The sequence below is a fragment of the Medicago truncatula genome, chromosome 3, assembly GCF_003473485.1.
Source record: "Medicago truncatula cultivar Jemalong A17 chromosome 3, MtrunA17r5.0-ANR, whole genome shotgun sequence".
In the NCBI taxonomy this organism is placed as follows: Eukaryota; Viridiplantae; Streptophyta; class Magnoliopsida; order Fabales; family Fabaceae; genus Medicago; species Medicago truncatula.
Genome location: NC_053044.1, coordinates 26507562 through 26525994, shown reverse-complemented (window position 1 = coordinate 26525994; position 18433 = coordinate 26507562). Strand labels below are relative to the sequence as shown.

Below are 18433 nucleotides of genomic sequence, written 5' to 3'. Positions count from 1 at the left end.
ATCTCTCGTATTGTAGAGTGAATAATTGGTGTAAATTATTTCTTTTAGGGGAATTGGTGTAAATTATAACTTTTATTTAGTATTATTATTTGCTCTGGCTCAATTGTTGCTCAAATGTACCATCCATTGCCAGCTACCAAAAAATACTCCCTCCGTCCCAAATTATAAGGAAAAAAACACATTTTCTTTGTCCCAAAATATAAGCAAAAAAGTCAAACTTTTATCTTTTTCAAGATTTTTTTTTGTTATTCTCATAAAATTAAATGTATATTACATTCAATTTTCTCTTTCTTTCATTTTTTCCATAACCAATAGCCAATGAAAATTGTTTTTACATCTTCCTATAAAACTTTTTTCAAAGAAAACACACAAAACTATACTCTAAATTTTTATGTTTTAGTTTTCTTAATAATGTGATTTTTGTTTTTTTCTTATAATTTGGGACGGAGGGAGTATAAAATAATTACACATACAAAAAACGTGTAACTTATTAATTAATTAACTTCGATCACAATAACTCAACTTTTATAAGAGAAACTGAGCATTATCCTTATCTCTATTATATAACTCTCGATCACAAGAGTATTATTGCCAAGAGGAACCAAAAAAACAGCGAAACATTTCTAACTTTTCAAGCAAACAATGGCACCAGCAAAAACTCTCGATTATATAGCTCAGAAAAACACCCTCGAGTCTAGTTTCATCCGGGACGAAATCAGTCGTCCAAAAGTTGCTTACAATCAGTTCAGCAATGAGATTCCAATTATTTCTCTCGCAGGAATCGACGACATTGGTGGCCGCAGAGTAGAAATTTGCAACCAGATTGCAAAAGCTTGCGAGAACTGGGGTATCTTCCAAGTTGTTGATCATGGCGTGGATCAAAAGCTCATTTCTGAGATGACCAGTTTTTCTAAAGGGTTCTTTGATTTGCCACCAGAAGAGAAGCTTCAGTTTGACATGTCTGATGGTAAAAAGGGTGGCTTCGTAGTCTCTAGTGTTCTCCCAGTAAGACAATATTTTTCTTTTTCTCTCTTTCTTTCACTTCTCACACACTTGGATCTCTAGTTTTTAAGGTTTTTTATTTTTATTTTAAATGAACTCTGAAAAATCTTCAATTTTCGTTTGATATATTGTAAAGAAAGATCTGAAAAGTTGCTGTGATAAAAAATTGTAAATAAATAGTCCAAGAATTGAAAAAGGAAGGGATAATTTTTGCAAAGGAGGTGAATAAAAAAAAATCAATCAATTAAAAGTTTTTGTTTTTTTACAAAATCAATAAATTAAAAGTTATTAATTGTTTTGTCATTTTGTGATGATGAGTGTTTAAGTACCATAAAAAAGAAAATTAAAGTCTACCATATCAATTATTAATAATCAACCTAAATCATTGATTAATATTAGAATTAATGGCCAAGATTTGGAGTAAGTCTATAGACTTACTCTTGGAGTCAAAATATCCATATATCAAGGATTAGCAACATATGAATAGAAGACAAACGGATAAGAAGATGCGCTGTTAGACATTTTTAGATGACAAAACCAATCATTTTAAATATAACATTTACGGATCAAGGAATCATGATATTGTTGTGGATGCTCCTTTGAACTCTATATAAAAGGTTTAGGTGCCAGAAAGCCAAAAGTGTCAAAAACAAATAATAAACATTGATTTATATCGAGCTACTCTAAATAATAAATATTGAATTATAGGATGTATTTAATATGAACCGGTATGAGCCATTCAAAAATATTTACAGGGAGAAGAGATGAAGGATTGGAGAGAGCTAATGATATACTTTTCATACCCAATTAGAGAAAGAGATTATTCAAGGTGGCCAAACAAGCCAGAAGGATGGAAAGAGGTAACAGAACAATACAGTGAGAATCTAATGAGTTTAACATGCAAGTTGTTTGAGGTGTTATCTGAGGCTATGGGATTAGAAAAAGAAGCTTTGACAAAAGCATGTGTTGATATGGTTCAAAAGATTGTGGTAAATTACTACCCAAAATGCCCTCAACCTGACCTTACTCTTGGCCTGAAACGACACACTGATCCTGGCACAATCACTCTGGTGTTTCAAGAACAAGTGGGTGGCCTTCAAGTTACTAGAGATGATGGTGAGACGTGGATCACTGTTCCGATAGTGAAAGGTGCTTTTGTTGTCAATATTGGAGATCATGGTCACGTAAGTACAATTTTTTTTTTTTTTTGCCGGGGTTTAAACCTCATACTTACGTGTATATATATGTATATTATATATATGAGTAAATTACACTCCCCTCCCCTCAAAGATGCTTGAATTACACTCCCCTCCTCTCTTAACTTAAAATATACACTCCCCTCCCCTCTTATTCAAAACATATTAGAAAAAATTTCACTTCCCTCCCCTAAGAGAAGCTTGAATTACATTCCTCTCCCCTCTTATGTTAAAATCTACACTTTACTCCCTCAATATTCTTTTTTATTATTTCTAATAATCTAGCAAAAAAATAATAATTTAACACACTTAAAAAAAATAAATTTGCGGGTCTATTTTAATATAATAAAAAATTGAATACATATTTTTCGCTATTTTTTATTCACAATTTCATTAACATGTAGTTTTAAACTCTATTATAAAATATGAAACAACCCAAAACAAAATTAATATATGTGAAAAATTACTAAAATGATTAAAGCATGATTATTTAAAAGTTAATTTTATACTCTAATTTATAAAATCAATAGCAATATATTTAAATTTAATTATCATTGACATTTAAACTATAAAGAAATGAATTAATTTTTCTTAAATGGTGATTCAAAATTAATATATATTATAAGAATATTTATTTATGTTCAAATAGATTAAAGTGTAGTGCATATTTAATTATTAAGGGAGGGGTTTGTAATTCAAGCATCTTATAAGGGAGGGGAATATAAATTTTAACATAAGAAAAATATTGAGGGAGTAAAGTGTATATTTTAACTTAAGAGGGGAGGGGAGTGTAATTCAAGCATCTTTAAGGGGAGGGGAGTGTAATTTACTCTATATATATTGTTCATATCAATTGAATTACACTCACGGAAACTTCTTGTATGCAATTAGAATGCAAAGAAAAATGAGAAAATAAATATTATCTAATAATGGAACTAGTATCTTTTTGTTCTAAAACTAGTTTTTTTTTTCTTTTTCTTTCCAATCATAATCACCATTAATATTATGTGAGTCACTCATACTAAAAGGATCCCCGAAGACTTTATTATTATTAGGATAATACTAACTTGTGTCTCAGGACATCGGTTAAGGAAGTTAAAAGATAATATTTTTAGTCAAAAGAGGAAGTATTTAATGCATTGATTACACAATTTTGAATGTAAATATTATATTTTTTAGATAATTATTTAAGTATTTAATACAAATATTATTATATTTGACTTCTTAACTTCGGAGATACCGGTTAACATGACTACTATATTATTATTATTATTATTATTATTATTATTATTATTCTTATTATTATTATTATTATTATTATTATTATTATTATGTGGATCCTCAATTATTAGACCTAAGAACATGTCATTTAAATTGTACCCAAAAACAAAAAACTTGTCATTTAAGTAATACAAAATGATTTTAGGCCCATTATTTTAAGAAGTATTGAAAAGATTTGGTGAATATTTAACATGATTCATTAATTTTGTGATAATCATTCATTTTGCTACTATGTAGTGTAGTGTGCTATTTTATTGCTTAATTATAGGGCCTTTTTGAAAAAATAACGGGAATTAAGACAGTGAATATTTGTATTAAATATGTTTGTAATTACTATTATTTTTACAATTTTATCCTTTAAGAGAGAGGGTTAGTTTATGTTTTCAACATGTTATTTATTGCTGATTAAAAAAAAAGATGTACTCCCTCCGTCCCAAATTGTATGACGTTTTGAACATTTCACACATATTAAGAAATGCAATTAATATTGTGTGGAAAATAGATATTATGAGTTGTTTTACAAAATTGTGATTAATAAATAATATGGGAAAGATAAATGAAAGAATTGAAAGAAGAGAGAGCAATAAATAGTTAAAGTTATAATAGAAAAAGTAACATTAATGTTACATTAGTATTGTAAAACAACATATAATTTGGGACAATTTTTTCCCCTAAAGCGACATACAATTTGGGACGGAGGGAGTATAATAAATAAGGACATGTATGTGAAAAAAATAATTAATGTAGTTGAAAAGAGCAAAGAGATCTCATAAAAAAGAACAATTTTTTTTTCTTCAAAAAGGTCTTATATTTAGGGAGGTACTAATTATTATTTTCTCAGATTTGTTAATTTGCCCATGGTGCATGCAGTATTTAAGTAATGGACGGTTCAAGAAAGCTGATCACAGGGCAGTGGTGAATTCCAGCTACAGTCGTTTATCCGTTGCAACATTCCAATATCCAGCAACAGATGCAACTGTGTACCCTTTGAAGGTTAGAGAGGGAGAGAAATCTGTGATGGAGGAACCTCTCACTTTTGCTGAAATATTCAGGAGGAATATGAGCAATGACCTTGAGACTGCTAGGATGAAGAAGATGGGTAAAGAAGATAAAGAACTTAGGGACATGCAGAAGGCAAAATAGTTTTGGGTGGAGCTTTTGGTGTTGTTTGTTTTTTATTTATATATTTGTCCCTTTTTATGTTGTTGGTTCTCTTGTTTGATTTTTTTTATATGTATCATTTTGCATTTATGTTTGTAATGGATGAAAAAAGTGTAAGTGGTTCGAACAAAATCGATGAAATTGAAAGTCTAAACCAAACCAAACTGAAATAGTATTCAACCTTGAATGGTTCGGTTTAAAACTTAACCGATCTAGTTTGGTTCGGCTTTCAGTTTTTTATTTTGATATCCAAAGAACCGATGCTAACATTTTTTATGATTAGACCGAAAATTAAAGACAAACTTAAAATACTTCTTAACTCATTTAATTTCTCTCATATCTTCTCATGGCTCAAACTTTATTTCATTTGTACCAAAAGAAAACCCTAGCCGTCAGTCACACCTAACCTAACTCATTGTTTCACGTTAAAAGAATGCATTGCCATTATCTATTTGTTATCATAAAATAGGTGTAATAAATTTGTACCACTTAAAGAGAATAGAAACATACATAGAATCGATTACCGGTTTCTGAAGCTTTCCGTTTCATTTATTTTTCCTCTATGAGTAATAACTGTTATCAAATCATACTGAATACATAGAAAAAGAACACCATAAAATTTAGGATGAGGATAATAGGTATCAAGGATTTGGAAATGAACTACATGTTAACTAGAGATTTTAGAACTGCACAATGAAATAAAACTAAAAAGAATATGGTGAAAAAAATTAATTGTATTTTCAATTCAATCGATCCAAACTGATAAGTTTGGTTTGGTTCGTTTTTTTTAAAAAACGGTGAAAACCAAACCAAACTGAATCGATGATGAATCTTTCATCTTGTTTTCCGTGCTTAATCTATATTTGTAACCATTGTGATGTTTACAATGCTTTTTATTTATGGAAAGTTAACCAAAAACAAACGGGAAGTGCTATATAGCACGACACCTGAACTACGCGAAATTTGACGACATGCATATTTAGGTGATGGCAGAAAAAAGCGGCAGTTTTACAATAAGGAAAAAGAATGTTGATATGAGTGATCCAATGGCTTAAAACAGTCATGTGATTGTCGTGCTTGTTGAGCATTGTGCTAACAAGCATTTTCCAAAACAAAAAGCAGATAAATAATTAATTAGTGAACCGTAGAAGTCTAAACAAAATTAATAGGTAGACTCACTTGTTTCTTTCAAAAAAAAAGGTAGACTCACTTGTTTGTAGTGAAGTTTTAAAAATATATCTCTAAAACAAGTCTAAATTTTAAAGGTGAAATCGGTTGAAAATGATTGATGGCTAATTCAAAAAATAAAGAACTCAAACGTAAAAGGACGATTGGAGAGCCTCAAAGTAAAATTTCATGAATTTAAATACTCGATATTTAAGTTTTAAATAGAAATACATAAAGTAAAAGAATTAGATTGCATGAACGGTAAAAATTACAAAAAGTTAAAAGAATTTAAAGAGATGCAATATATATATATATATATATTTGTCAGGTAGTCTGGGGTGTCCTGGGTTAGAATCTCAACCATTTCATATAACAATGCATGTCCCTACCAACTGAGTTATGCTCATGGAGGACAGATGCAAGGTATACTTAATATTATGAAAAGCTTGAATATGTTTTCGGTTTAAGAGTAAACATCACAATATGATAGTATACGACCATTTGTCTTTTGAGAGCTACGTACTAGGTATATAACCCGTGTTTTGCATGTGTTTGATTAAAATAAGAGCTTAAAAGCATGTTCTTCACATAGATAATATGACATTCATTTGTATAATACTAGTGTAACTTCCCGTGCCAAGCACGGGATTCATTTTATTTAAATTTTTTTAAGGGGTTTACACATAATTAGGTTTTCAGATATTATTTAATTTTTTAGTTTAATTTCATTTCAAAATTTTGCGGTACTCTATCCTCATATTTAAAATTGAAAAAATAAATCACAGTTTATTAGGACAAAAAAAGTTAAATTTTAAAAAAATATAACTATTTTTGTGAGAGCCGCATTCCTTCTCCTCCACCCTCCTTCTTGGCTCATCCTACCAAATCCAAACATTCCCTTCACAATGTAACCTCACGCATCAAGGAGGTTGTGGTGTGATTCTTTGACCACCTCCTAGAACCCCTTTTTTAGGATCGGTTCCATCAAACCAGTCAGCACCTGCTATGGATCGTTACTCTCAAATCTGGTTTCTAGACAGTGATAGTCTAATGCAGTTGTCTCATGTTTTGCAGATCAAGTTTTTCTTCTTGGTTTATTGAAACCTCTGTGAATCTCTTCTGATTTGCGGTGGTTGGGCTAGCGAGCATTGTGGTTGTGTTTCAATGACGGTGGTTGGGTTTTTCGCCGCCATTGTCATCGGTTTTTGTGTTATCCTACAAATCGTGGTTGAATTTTCCCTTCACGGTCTGATTCTGATTATGAGCTCTCGACATTGCTTCGAAGTTGTTTTTTTTTCATATATGGTCTCACCGAAAATGGGGGCGTTGTTGTCTTTGTCAACAGTGATCTGTATGGCTAGAAATGGCCTTTGAAGTTGGTTGTTGTCATGTTAGATGCAGTGGGTTGGTGGCGTGTGGATTTGTTTTCATGTTGGCGATCAGTTTCTTACCGGCTTCAAAACTGGGATTCGAGACTTGTCAATTCACACATCACATTTCTTTTACACATTGGTTTTGTGCCCGTAATGCTGGTTCGCTGGATTGTGCAACATGATGTGTAAGTCTAGTTATGAATTCGAATTTGTTTTTTTACCCATTGGATTATCATGTATTGTATTATCATATGGTTGGTTACCTTTTTGGTTTAACTGGGTTACTATGTCCCCCAGTCTTCTTTTTTACAAACAAAAATATTTTAATATAATTAGGGTGTCGCAGATCTATCTGCATCCCATTTTCTTAAAAGAAATATTTTTATGAGTCATAAAATAGTGGTCACAAGTACAAATATACTTAAAATATAAAAACACTATAAATAATTAATATATTCTTAAACATATATCTAATTACTAAGAGTTCAAATTAACTTTGGTTTCTCAGTCATTCAATATATTAAACAGGTATGACTACCTCCGTTTTAATCTACCAGTATGAATAAAATTATTACTTTTTTAATTAATCACAATACTCTCAGATTTCAATTATAAAAAAATATCTAACTTCAAAATTTCACTTATATGCAATTAGTTTTCTTGATTTGATAAAAAAAAAAAATGAAAAGTACCATATATTGGAACGTGTTTCATGAGAATAAAAAAATATTAAAATGAAACTTACATGAATTAAAATGTATATTAGGACAAATAACATTAAATAGAGTCAAAGTAAGTTATATTTATTTTAATTTAAGATAAAAAAATTATTTATTTTTTATATTTAAGATTGGAGAAAAGTACATTTCAAATCCATTAGAACCAATCTTAAATATAAAAAATAAATAATATGAAAAAAGTACATTTCAATCCATTAGAACCAACTCCATGGAAAATGGTAGTCTTTTATTTTTGTAGTCTTGAACAAACCAAGCATGAACAACCCTCACAACCAATGTCATGATTGTTTTCTTGGCGAAACATCAGAGATGAAGTCGTGTTTCGTAGACCTTTTTCTTTGCAATAAAAAATTATAGAAATAACTTAGAATATAGATATCAAAGAACCAGAGAACAGGAAAAGAAAAAAAAAACTATATTTTGTGATTGTTGTGTACTCAGACCCAAAAGTGCTACTATTTATATAGAAAATGGTACTATAACGATTAATATATATATATATATATATATATATATATATATATATATTAATTGTTAATTTGACCGTTTTAAAATTAATATTATCAACATCTTTAATATTATAAAATGTACATTAAACGATTAGATTATATTTCATGTAACCTACAAAAAATTAACTTCATAAGATTTGAAATTTAATAATATCTTACTAATATTAAGTAATATAATTTTGTAACGAATAAAAATTAATTATATAACCTTAAAAACTAATTACTACAATTAAATTTTTTAATTAGTAGGTTCCTGTTAAAGTGTAACAGACCAAAATTCAAAATATAATTTATTCAAGTTATTTATTATAATTTTGTAACCTATCAAATTTTTAATGTACCGTATAAATGTTAATCGAATACTAATTATATTAATAATTATTTGATTGTAACATACAAATTTTTAACGTAACATATAAATTTTAATCGAAACAATAGTTATATTAATAATTATTTGATTGTAACCAACTATGCATTTTATGTACAATTTAATGTTAAATAAAAAATGGTTTTTAATAGAAATTATAATTATTAAGCTTGCATTAATAATTAGGAGAAATTTTTGGAACAAATGCCAAGTAGGATTAGGATGATGTGGACATCTTTAGAGGAGAGGATTTTAGAATAAGCTATTTCTAAAAACTCTAAATTGTTAGTATATATATTAATTGTTAATTTGACCGTTTTAAAATTAATATTATCAACATCTTTAATATTATTAAATGTACATTAAACGATTAGATTATATTTCATGTAACCTACAAAAAATTAACTTCATAAGATTTGAAATTTAATAATATCTTATTAATATTAAGTAATATAATTTTGTAACGAATAAAAATTAATTATATAACCTTAAAAACTAATTACTACAATTAAATTTTTTAATTAGTAGGTTCCTGTTAAAGTGTAACAGACCAAAATTCAAAATATAATTTATTCAAGTTATTTATTATAATTTTGTAACCTATCAAATTTTTAATGTACCGTATAAATGTTAATCGAATACTAATTATATTAATAATTATTTGATTGTAACGTACAAATTTTTAATGTAACATATAAATTTTAATCGAAACAATAGTTATATTAATAAGTATTTGATTGTAACCAACTATGCATTTTATGGACAATTTAATGTTAAATAAGAAACGGTTTTTAATAATAATTATAATTATTAAGCTTTTATTAACAATTAGGAGAAATTTTTGGAACAAATGCCAAGTAGGATTAGGATGATGTGAACATCTTTAGAGGAGAGGATTTTGGAATAAGCTATTTCTAAAAACTTTAAATTGTTAGTATAAAGATGACATTCATTTGATTAACACTCTTTAACGTGATTTTTTTTATAAAAAAAAAAGTAATAACAAACGTCCTCATAGAACCTGTTTGTTACGGATTAGAATAAAAATGATTTTGAGATTCAATAATTTAGAGATATATTTTTTTAGATTTTATAATTAGTATTTCATGTTTGTTTATCTTAATAAAAGCATTAAAAAAAATTAGTTTGTTTAACACAATTATATAGAAGGAACTTTTTGTTGCAAAGAAAGTTCAATCTTTTTTTGAAGAAAAAAACAGTTTAATTTTTTGACAATTATTTTATCTCTACTTTACATAAGATTTTTCGTCACAAAATACAAAAGGGTAAAATGTTTTTAGGTGTCAAATAATTAGATCAGAAATAAGATTTAAAATACAATGATTAATTTGTTGAGATATTTATACCAAATAAAATATTAGTTTTAGAAAATAAAAAAATCATAAAAATAATGAGAATAAACGTGGAAACGATATGTGGCATAAAAAACCTTACTTTATATAATATAATATAATGTGTGTGTCTATATATATATTCATTCTTACAAGTAACATAAAGATGGTTTTCAAACTTAACAGTTAAATGTATTTTGATAGGCAATAGGATTTGAAATCAAAGTGATATTCCTCAATTGAAGGTCATGGCGACATCTCTTAAATTAAAAGAGCAGGAAACAATATAATTAAATAATAATTTTTTAGATAAACCAAGAGCATCAACTTACATCAAAGTGAAACAATCTAAATAATATTAATTACTGGATTATTTTATTTCATTACCATCTTTTATAGTACAAATTCATAACTACAAAGTTTTTGAACTTATAAAGTGGAAAGAAATTCAAATTATTGGGTTCCAACACAATAACCAAATGATAACTCGTGAAAAGTTCAAGCATGGTGTTTCTGTTCTCTCTTGGGGTCTGAAACTAAATACATAATCATATGGGCACAAAATCTATTGCTTAAGTGATTCTAACACATTTACATTGGTTATATACACAACTTAGTTCATAATCCCTATTGCAATACATTTGTTTTGGACAATCAGAAACTCTATTACATCTAATACGCAATGCTGGAATGAAATGAAGAAAAAAAATGAATAAAATAATATAACTAAAATAGGATGAAATATTCTTTATAAAATAAAGATTTAAATACTATAAAAAATAGGTTTAACTGCAGTTTTGTCCCTCAATGCTTCACAATCTTGTGATTTTGACCCCTTATAAAAAAAAAATAACAATTTTGCCCACTACGTTTAACACATTTTGCAAAAGTAATCCCTTCCTTTGAGTTTTACCACGTCGATGCTTATGTGGACACATTCTTAGATAACAAGGATGTCATGTGTGTATTATTTTCTTTTAAGATTAAAAAAATATCCAACTCATCAATGATTACAAAAAAATAAAATAATAAAAACTCCTTCTTTCTCTTCTCTATCCTCTCTCATATGTATTCTTCACTCTTCTTCTTTCATTTCTCTCTCCATTAAAAATTAAGAACAAAAACAATCAATCGATCATCACAAATTAAAAAACAAAAATCATCACACCTAAAAGCATGAGCTAACTATTTTCCTTAATTTTTGCTCAAATTAAGAATGAAAAAATCAAGAACAGCAACAATACTTTTTTGTTTCAATTTCATCATCAAACCCATTTTTAACAGTTGGAGGTAAAAGAACAAGAACATCGTATACTTTACTTTAGTCACAGTCAAACCACACATAGCCACGATTCTACTGTGGCTAATATCAAACAATATTTTTTTTTTCTTTCCGGAATGAGCACAAAACATATCATGGCACTAGGCTAGCGCCTCACAATACAAACAGAAAGTCATAAATAGGAACTTGAAAACAATGAAAAATACACACCAAGATTGGTATTCTTCATCTGATTCAAGAACCTAAAATCAATATCTTTTTGTTCTTATTATTTATCAACCCAAATTGGTGAACCATATTCAGTATCGCATATCCGAATATGTTTAAACTTGCATACCCATGTTTATCCATATTCAAAATTTAGTGGAATTAGATTTTTTTTTTTGCCCAGATTCGAGAATCTATACTCAACCCTTTCTAAAACTTGAAAAAAATGGGATTGTTGTTGATGTTATTGTTATGGTTGAGGAGTTGTTCATCCATGAAAATAGTTACTTATTTGTGATTGTTGTTGCGGTTCTTCATTTTTTTAATGGAGAGAAAAGAGAAAGAAGAAGAGATCTGAGAGAGGAGAGGAAGAGAGAGAAGAGAAAAGAGTTTTTTTTTTATTATTATTATCTTTTTAATCATTGATGAGTTGGATTTTCTTTTAATTTTAAAATAAAAAATACATACATGGCGTCCTAGTCATCTGAGAATGTGTCCACATAAGAATTGACTTAGTCAAAATCAAAGGAAGGGGCCACTTTGCAAAACGGGCTAAACATAAAGGATAGGAATGTCAATGGGTACCAAATGGGTAGGGTACTACAATGCCCATCCCCATACCCGCATTTTTAAAAATTATCCGTACCCGTGCCCGTACCCTTGTGGGCAACAACTTTAGTGTCATTCCCCATACCCTATGGGTATCTAAGTGCCCATACCCGCACCCATTACCCGCATTTTAACTATGAAAAGTGATGACAGTCAGTCATTCACTATTTTTAGAGTCTTTTTCATGATATTTTGAGTTCACAAGCAAGTTTAAACAGCAAAGAAAACAAGAGAAATAGAAGATTTTGAAGAAAGCAAAATCGTGTCACGATTGTCGAAAACGTGTCACAATTTGGAGCACAAGATGAGGTTCATTCGACATTGATTAAAACGTGTCACGATGGCTATTTCGTGACACGATTTTAGGAACATGTGGCACAAGGAAATAAATGAAAGCAAGAGAAAATATATGATTGATACAAAAGAGCCACATAAAATAAGGAGGAGTTGTAAATCATTAGGTGGTGTGAATAAAAAGTAATGAGAAAAATATATTGGGCTTAGCAAATCAAAAGAAAGAAAAACGTGATTGGCTTGGAGGAAAAGAAAGAACTTAGGTTTGAAACATTATAAAAGAGGCCAAACTATTCAGGTTGCAATTTTTCACGCTTTTGGAGCATTTCGGCGGAATCATGGTTTGGAGAAAAGCCACGCTTTTGGAGCATTACGTACACACCTTAGAAAAAAGTAGCATCACATATTGAAGAAATTCCTATGAGTGTAACATCTCTCTGTAACTTTTTTAACTTTGTTGCTTAATTCTTTTATTATGTGTGGTTATTCTTAATGTTTTTTATATCCTGATCAAATATAAATATGATTTAGTGAGAACGAATGACTACTGACCCTAGCTTTCGACTTAGACATAATTGAATTGTTCTAATAAACATCGTTAGTCTAGGAATGGATAATCGTTTGTTGGTGATATTAGGTTAATGTTCTTAAAACCTTGAAAGATTCTTAGACCACCTAAGAAATTAGGGGCTGTAGTTTGAGAAGAGGGTCCTAACTCAAGGGATTGATTAAGACTATTTTGTTAACTATCGTGGAACTAGAAAGTCATTCATAAGAATAGGTGCAGCATACCAATTAAGGGAACTTAGATGATTCGAAAGACCTAATCTCATCTCTCTCTTATTCTTTCCAACTCTATCTTTATATTCTGTTTATTTAATTTTATGCAAACCAAAACTACTGCCTAGGGCAACTAAAAGAAATTTACACATCCTAAATATTTACCTTATTGCTAAATTGAGATTAACACAGTCCTCGTGGGAACGATATTTTTACTACTTCGATACATTTTTAGTACACTTGCTAAAATATCTATCAAAAAGACAATAAAAACATCACAATTGAAATAAAACTATGGTCAAATTATTTTAAAATTAACTCATAAAATAATACGAATCGTAGTATTTAGTCCAATTAAAAACATCCAAAATATCTCTAAAATATTGTACACCAGCAGGATGTAGTTGTTATTGTATTAAGCTGTTTTTTGGTTTAGGTTTTAGTTTAGGCTTAAATAGCTAAATAAATTATTTAATTATACACTAAAAATAAATAAATTACTTATGATATTAAATAAATATGTATATGCGGGGCTGCGGGGCTGGGCAGTATAGTACCCTTACCCGTGCTCATACCCATTAAAATTTGTGGGTATTACCCGGACTCGTCCCCAGACCCATGATAGTGGGGTTTTACCCTACCCATTGTGGGTATTTTATGCTGGTATCCATTGAACCTGGGTCTAATTGTCATCCCTAATAAAGGACAAATTTGTTATTGTTTTTAAAGGATGCCAAATCGAAAAATTGTGAAACATTGAAGGCCAAAACTGCAATTAAGCCAAAAAAAATGAAGAATTAAATTTGAAACTGATAAAAATTGGCTTACCGTCAACGTTCGTTGAAAAAAGAAATAAGGAAATAAGTATAATCATAACGTAAGTAAACTTGACAATTTCAACCATATTTCTCCTCCCCACCCTTTGCATGTACCAAATAGTTTTTTTTATCACTTAATATTTTAAAAAGCTAAACATCTCCTTACTCTATTAAATAGTTTTTAGTATTTTTGGAGTTGTTGTTTGTTCATATTATTTGTCTCTTCAGTAGATCAATGTGTTGTGTCTGTCCATTTAGCAACACGTAGTAATAACGTCACATAAAATGTAACAATCATAAGAATTTCTTCTGTTTTTTTACTAAATTCTCATTATATTATAACCTTTCATGATGGGTAAAGATAAACCACAAGTGTTTTTGTATTTTTGAAAAAATTAGAGTGCAAAGGCATTACATGGAATATATCATTTATAAATAACAAATTAGTGATTAAAAAACAACTTCAAAACTTGAGAGAAGACAGTTGAAACCTAAGAATAAATCATTTATAAAGGAAATTAGGATGGCAATTCCTATTTGTAAAAAAATTATCTGAAACAAAAGATGAGATTAAATTCTACCAATAGATATATTAAAATAAAATATACAAATAACAAACTCATTTTAAAGGAAATAAATTTTCTTGACAAAGAAAATACTTAGAGGAAACTTAGCTCTTAAGATTACCATGAGGAAGGCTCTCCTCTCTTCTCGTTTGAGACCAGTGATGGTTTATTACTCTTTCTTGCTTCTTGAAAGGGTCTAAGAATGTTTTTTCTCTGATGTTTATTAATTAAGTCTAATTAGGTTTTGATCATTGTCATTCCTAGGTTAGCACATATAAGTTCATAGTAAAATAAATTGTTTTAAAACTCATGGTTTAAATTTCAAATGATTTTAAAACTCTTTTCATTTTTGAATCAATTCGGGAAAGCTTTGAATCAATCAAAATGTAGACTAAAAAATTTGTATTAAAACCCAATATTTTATGTCAATTGATTTATCAGATTGTTGAATCGATTCACAACAAATAAGGATGATTCTGAAAAATTCCAATAAATCATCCATGAATAGATTCATGAGAAGCTTGAATTTATTCATTCTTGATGATTTTGTTCACAAACATCCAGAACCATATGTGGTGAAATGATTCATGTAGTATTTGAACCGATTCAAATAAAAAAAAAATTGAAGGATTTTTTTTTTTTAGGCCTAGTTTAAATTGATTTATATTGCTAAAAATCAAGCTTTTGAGTGAGTTTTATGTTTTGTTCTTCACATCTATAAATACCCAAGCGAAACCTTTTTCTCGTTAACTTTCATATCTTCTTTTCATTCTAGAGACCTACGCATTAAACGCTTTTAATGGACAAGTTTCTTAGAAGTATATGTTGGTCTATATGGCTAATTAGTTTCCAAGCTAGAGTGGGGTGAACAGCTTTTTGAAAAGTTTTTTCGGAGTTTCAATAAAAAACAATTTTAACGTAATCGACTATTGGAATCGTGCTCGAACAATCACAACAATGTATAAAAAGACAAATATATGTGCAATATGATTTAATTTAGAATCGAGAGATTCATGATACAAATCTTATTAAGCAATCAAACCTTAATTAACCTTGAACAATGTACAAAACTTATAGACAATTTCAAACCAAACCTATATGAACAAAAATTACTAAACTATCAAATCAAAACACAATACATGTGAGATTGAAGAAGTACACCTTCACCAAGGTCATCCACTATGTAACAAATGTTGAATACAATGTGTTTACAAGAGTTCCTTGAAATTAAAACCTAATTCTTCAACCCGTATGTAAAAAACTCTCCCAAACTCCAAGCAACCCTTGAATTTGGTGCTCCTTGAATCTTCGGATCCTTGATTACCCGTGCACCCCTTTGAACTCTTCACTCAAGCCTTCAATGCTACGTCCGGTAAACGAATCCCCTTCGACTTCAAGAACGGTTGGAAAGACCCCCAAGTCCTTTGGAGGTGGAATGAGATTATTCAATTCACTTTGAAGCCTTGATTAAGCCCAATCAATCTTCTTGAGAGGACCAACTTACAATCCCTACTAGCACCCTAGCAAATCAATGTGACTCAAAGAACAAAATGATTCTAAGAAAAAATGTTTAATCTTGAAGAATGTATGAACAATGAGTTTTTGAGACCTAAAGAGAATAGTTGCAAATGATTCAATGAATTTGGTGTTATAAGGTAGTGAGTATATATAGAAAAGGGTGGCAAGAGCAAAATTTCAGCCAAAAACAACTTATTGAATCGATTCACTTAATGTGTGAATCAATTCAGATAGTTAAGTGACAAGGTAGATGAGCTATGAAGATTGATACGCATCAGACATGATTTGAATAGATTCAAAAATCCCCGGATGAAGATTGATACTAGTCAAATTATTTTGAATCTATTCAACCAAAGTCATAGAGGTTTTTGAATCGATTCAAAATAATTTGAATCTATTCATTGTGATGCTAGTCAGAAAAATTTGAATCGATTCAACCATCATAAAGAAGGATTTTGACTCACAAAAAAGAAGTTTTCTATACACGACACCACACAAGACATCAAGGGATCACAAGAGGCAATGAGACATGATTTGCTAGGTGCTTTAACAAGTTTCTAAGCTACAACTAATCAACATAATGAACAACATCAAATAACCTAGCTATCTAGACATCATATAAACTTGATATGATAGACATCATCAAAACGTAAACTTGATACCATAGACATCATCAAAATATAAACTAAAGCAATAAGCAATATTATCATCAGTATGATTGCGAGATAAACAACAATAAGTTTGTTTCTTCACGAGTGTTCATGATATATATCAAAGATTGTTCAATCATATAAAAGGTGAAACAAATTAATAAGAATATTTTTCACTAGGATTGTAGTTCTAGGGTTTAGCTAGATTTTGGTTTCATTTGTTGAGGGGCTTACACAATTGAAGGCATAAGGTGAAACTTCAATAGCTTGTGCGTACCCGAGCCTGGGTGAAGATCAAAGACAATATTTTGACGATGTCAAGATTTAGGGTTTCCTTAGGATTAATAAGATATTGAATTCATTTGGTTCAGAATTGGTAGAATTATAGGGGCTCATAGAATTCTGATGTCAATATTTAAACTTTCAGTATTGACAAATGATAGAAACTCTCTCATCTATGATGGTGTGGTATGCTACATAACAAGGAAAAAAGTAATTGAAAATGTGTAAATGTCGGTACCCAATCTTTTATCCCTAATATCCTTTCAATTTGTGAATTTTTTCTTAGAGTAGATAAGAATTTGTGAATTTTTTCCTCGAGTCAACCTTAATTGTGTGCTAAGGGTTTGAACTTTTTAATTGTGTGCTCAATATGTGTAGTTATTTGCAGAAAAGTAAAGAGTTTGTTTCATAGGTTAGACGGTGATTAGGATTCTTCAAATTATCTTTGTCTTCTTTGTCGGAGTAATGCAATATTTAATACTAATTATGATTAAATTCTTGATAAACGATGTGTTGATTATGAAACCGTGATTATTCTGTTGATTTACTTATTTGTAATTGTTCTTGACAAGAGTAGTACTAAGTTTTAAATACTTGTGTACTATCTAACTGTTTATTTGTCCCTACACCTCCTCCTCACTACCCTTCCTTGGAGGACATAAGTTTTATTATCTACGATAGGGTACATGAATTGTTTGAAGAGAGACCTACAAACTTTGGTCTTCAAACCTTTCATATTAAGGGGGGACAGGCTCAGAACTCAGGTGGATTAAGCTTTGCAGAAGTTGAATGCATTAAGCTCTAGTACAATAGATAAGAATCTGGCTTATTAGTTAGAAATTGTTATATCTCAGATGGACAAGGTTGCCTTGAGGATAATCGTCTTCAGACAGATTGAACCCCTTAAGTAGCTTTGGACTGATGATTTTCCATTTTTCAGAGCCTTGTCATCCTTTGATAATGTCTTTGCACTCAAGCTTGAAGAGTTGTTTGCAAGAAGATAGATCTATGCAGCACCAACCTTCGAAGTACTGAAAGAAGAGCTTACTACCCATAGGCTTAAGAAAGAAGCTCTGGAGGATAAGATTGAGAGCCTAACCACTAATCAGAGAGAAATTTAGAATGCTCAGAGTGGTATGCAGAATCGGCTAAACAGTGTGGTTGAAGGTCAAGCAGAAATGAGAAATAATATAAACTGAAATTTGTTCAAATTGCAGGATGGTAAACCGAAATTTTCTCAAATTACAAGGGGCAAAATTTTTCATGAAAGTCTAAAACC

At 29.6% G+C, this 18433-nt stretch overlaps 1 protein-coding gene and 1 long non-coding RNA gene across 2 annotated transcripts; one reads left to right on the top strand and one right to left on the bottom strand.

Moving 5' to 3' along the window:
- The first annotated feature begins 532 nt into the window (after window positions 1–532).
- Window positions 533–4888, top strand: LOC25489119 (naringenin,2-oxoglutarate 3-dioxygenase). Its single transcript, XM_013604559.3, has 3 exons — window positions 533–1005; window positions 1758–2186; window positions 4350–4888. Exons 1-3 carry the CDS (start codon window positions 643–645, stop codon window positions 4620–4622), a joined length of 1065 nt encoding a protein of 354 aa, XP_013460013.1. The 5' UTR covers window positions 533–642; the 3' UTR covers window positions 4623–4888.
- Window positions 4889–10483: 5595 nt separating this feature from the next.
- LOC112419999 (uncharacterized) lies at window positions 10484–14328 on the bottom strand. The gene is made up of 2 exons (XR_003010214.2): window positions 14149–14328; window positions 10484–10833 (listed from the first exon to the last, which is right to left on the bottom strand). It is a non-coding gene; the product is annotated as an uncharacterized lncRNA (long non-coding RNA).
- Window positions 14329–18433: the final 4105 nt, after the last annotated feature.

What these genes read in the sequence shown, in the direction of transcription:
- LOC25489119 (XM_013604559.3), top strand. Translation starts at nt 643, where the DNA reads ATGGCACCAGCAAAAACTCTCGATTATATAGCTCAGAAAAACACCCTC. An exon ending in TAGTCTCTAGTGTTCTCCCA is followed by an intron (nt 1,006 to 1,757) that starts GTAAGACAATAT and finishes AAATATTTACAG; the next exon opens with GGAGAAGAGATGAAGGATTG. An exon ending in ATATTGGAGATCATGGTCAC is followed by an intron (nt 2,187 to 4,349) that starts GTAAGTACAATT and finishes TGGTGCATGCAG; the next exon opens with TATTTAAGTAATGGACGGTT.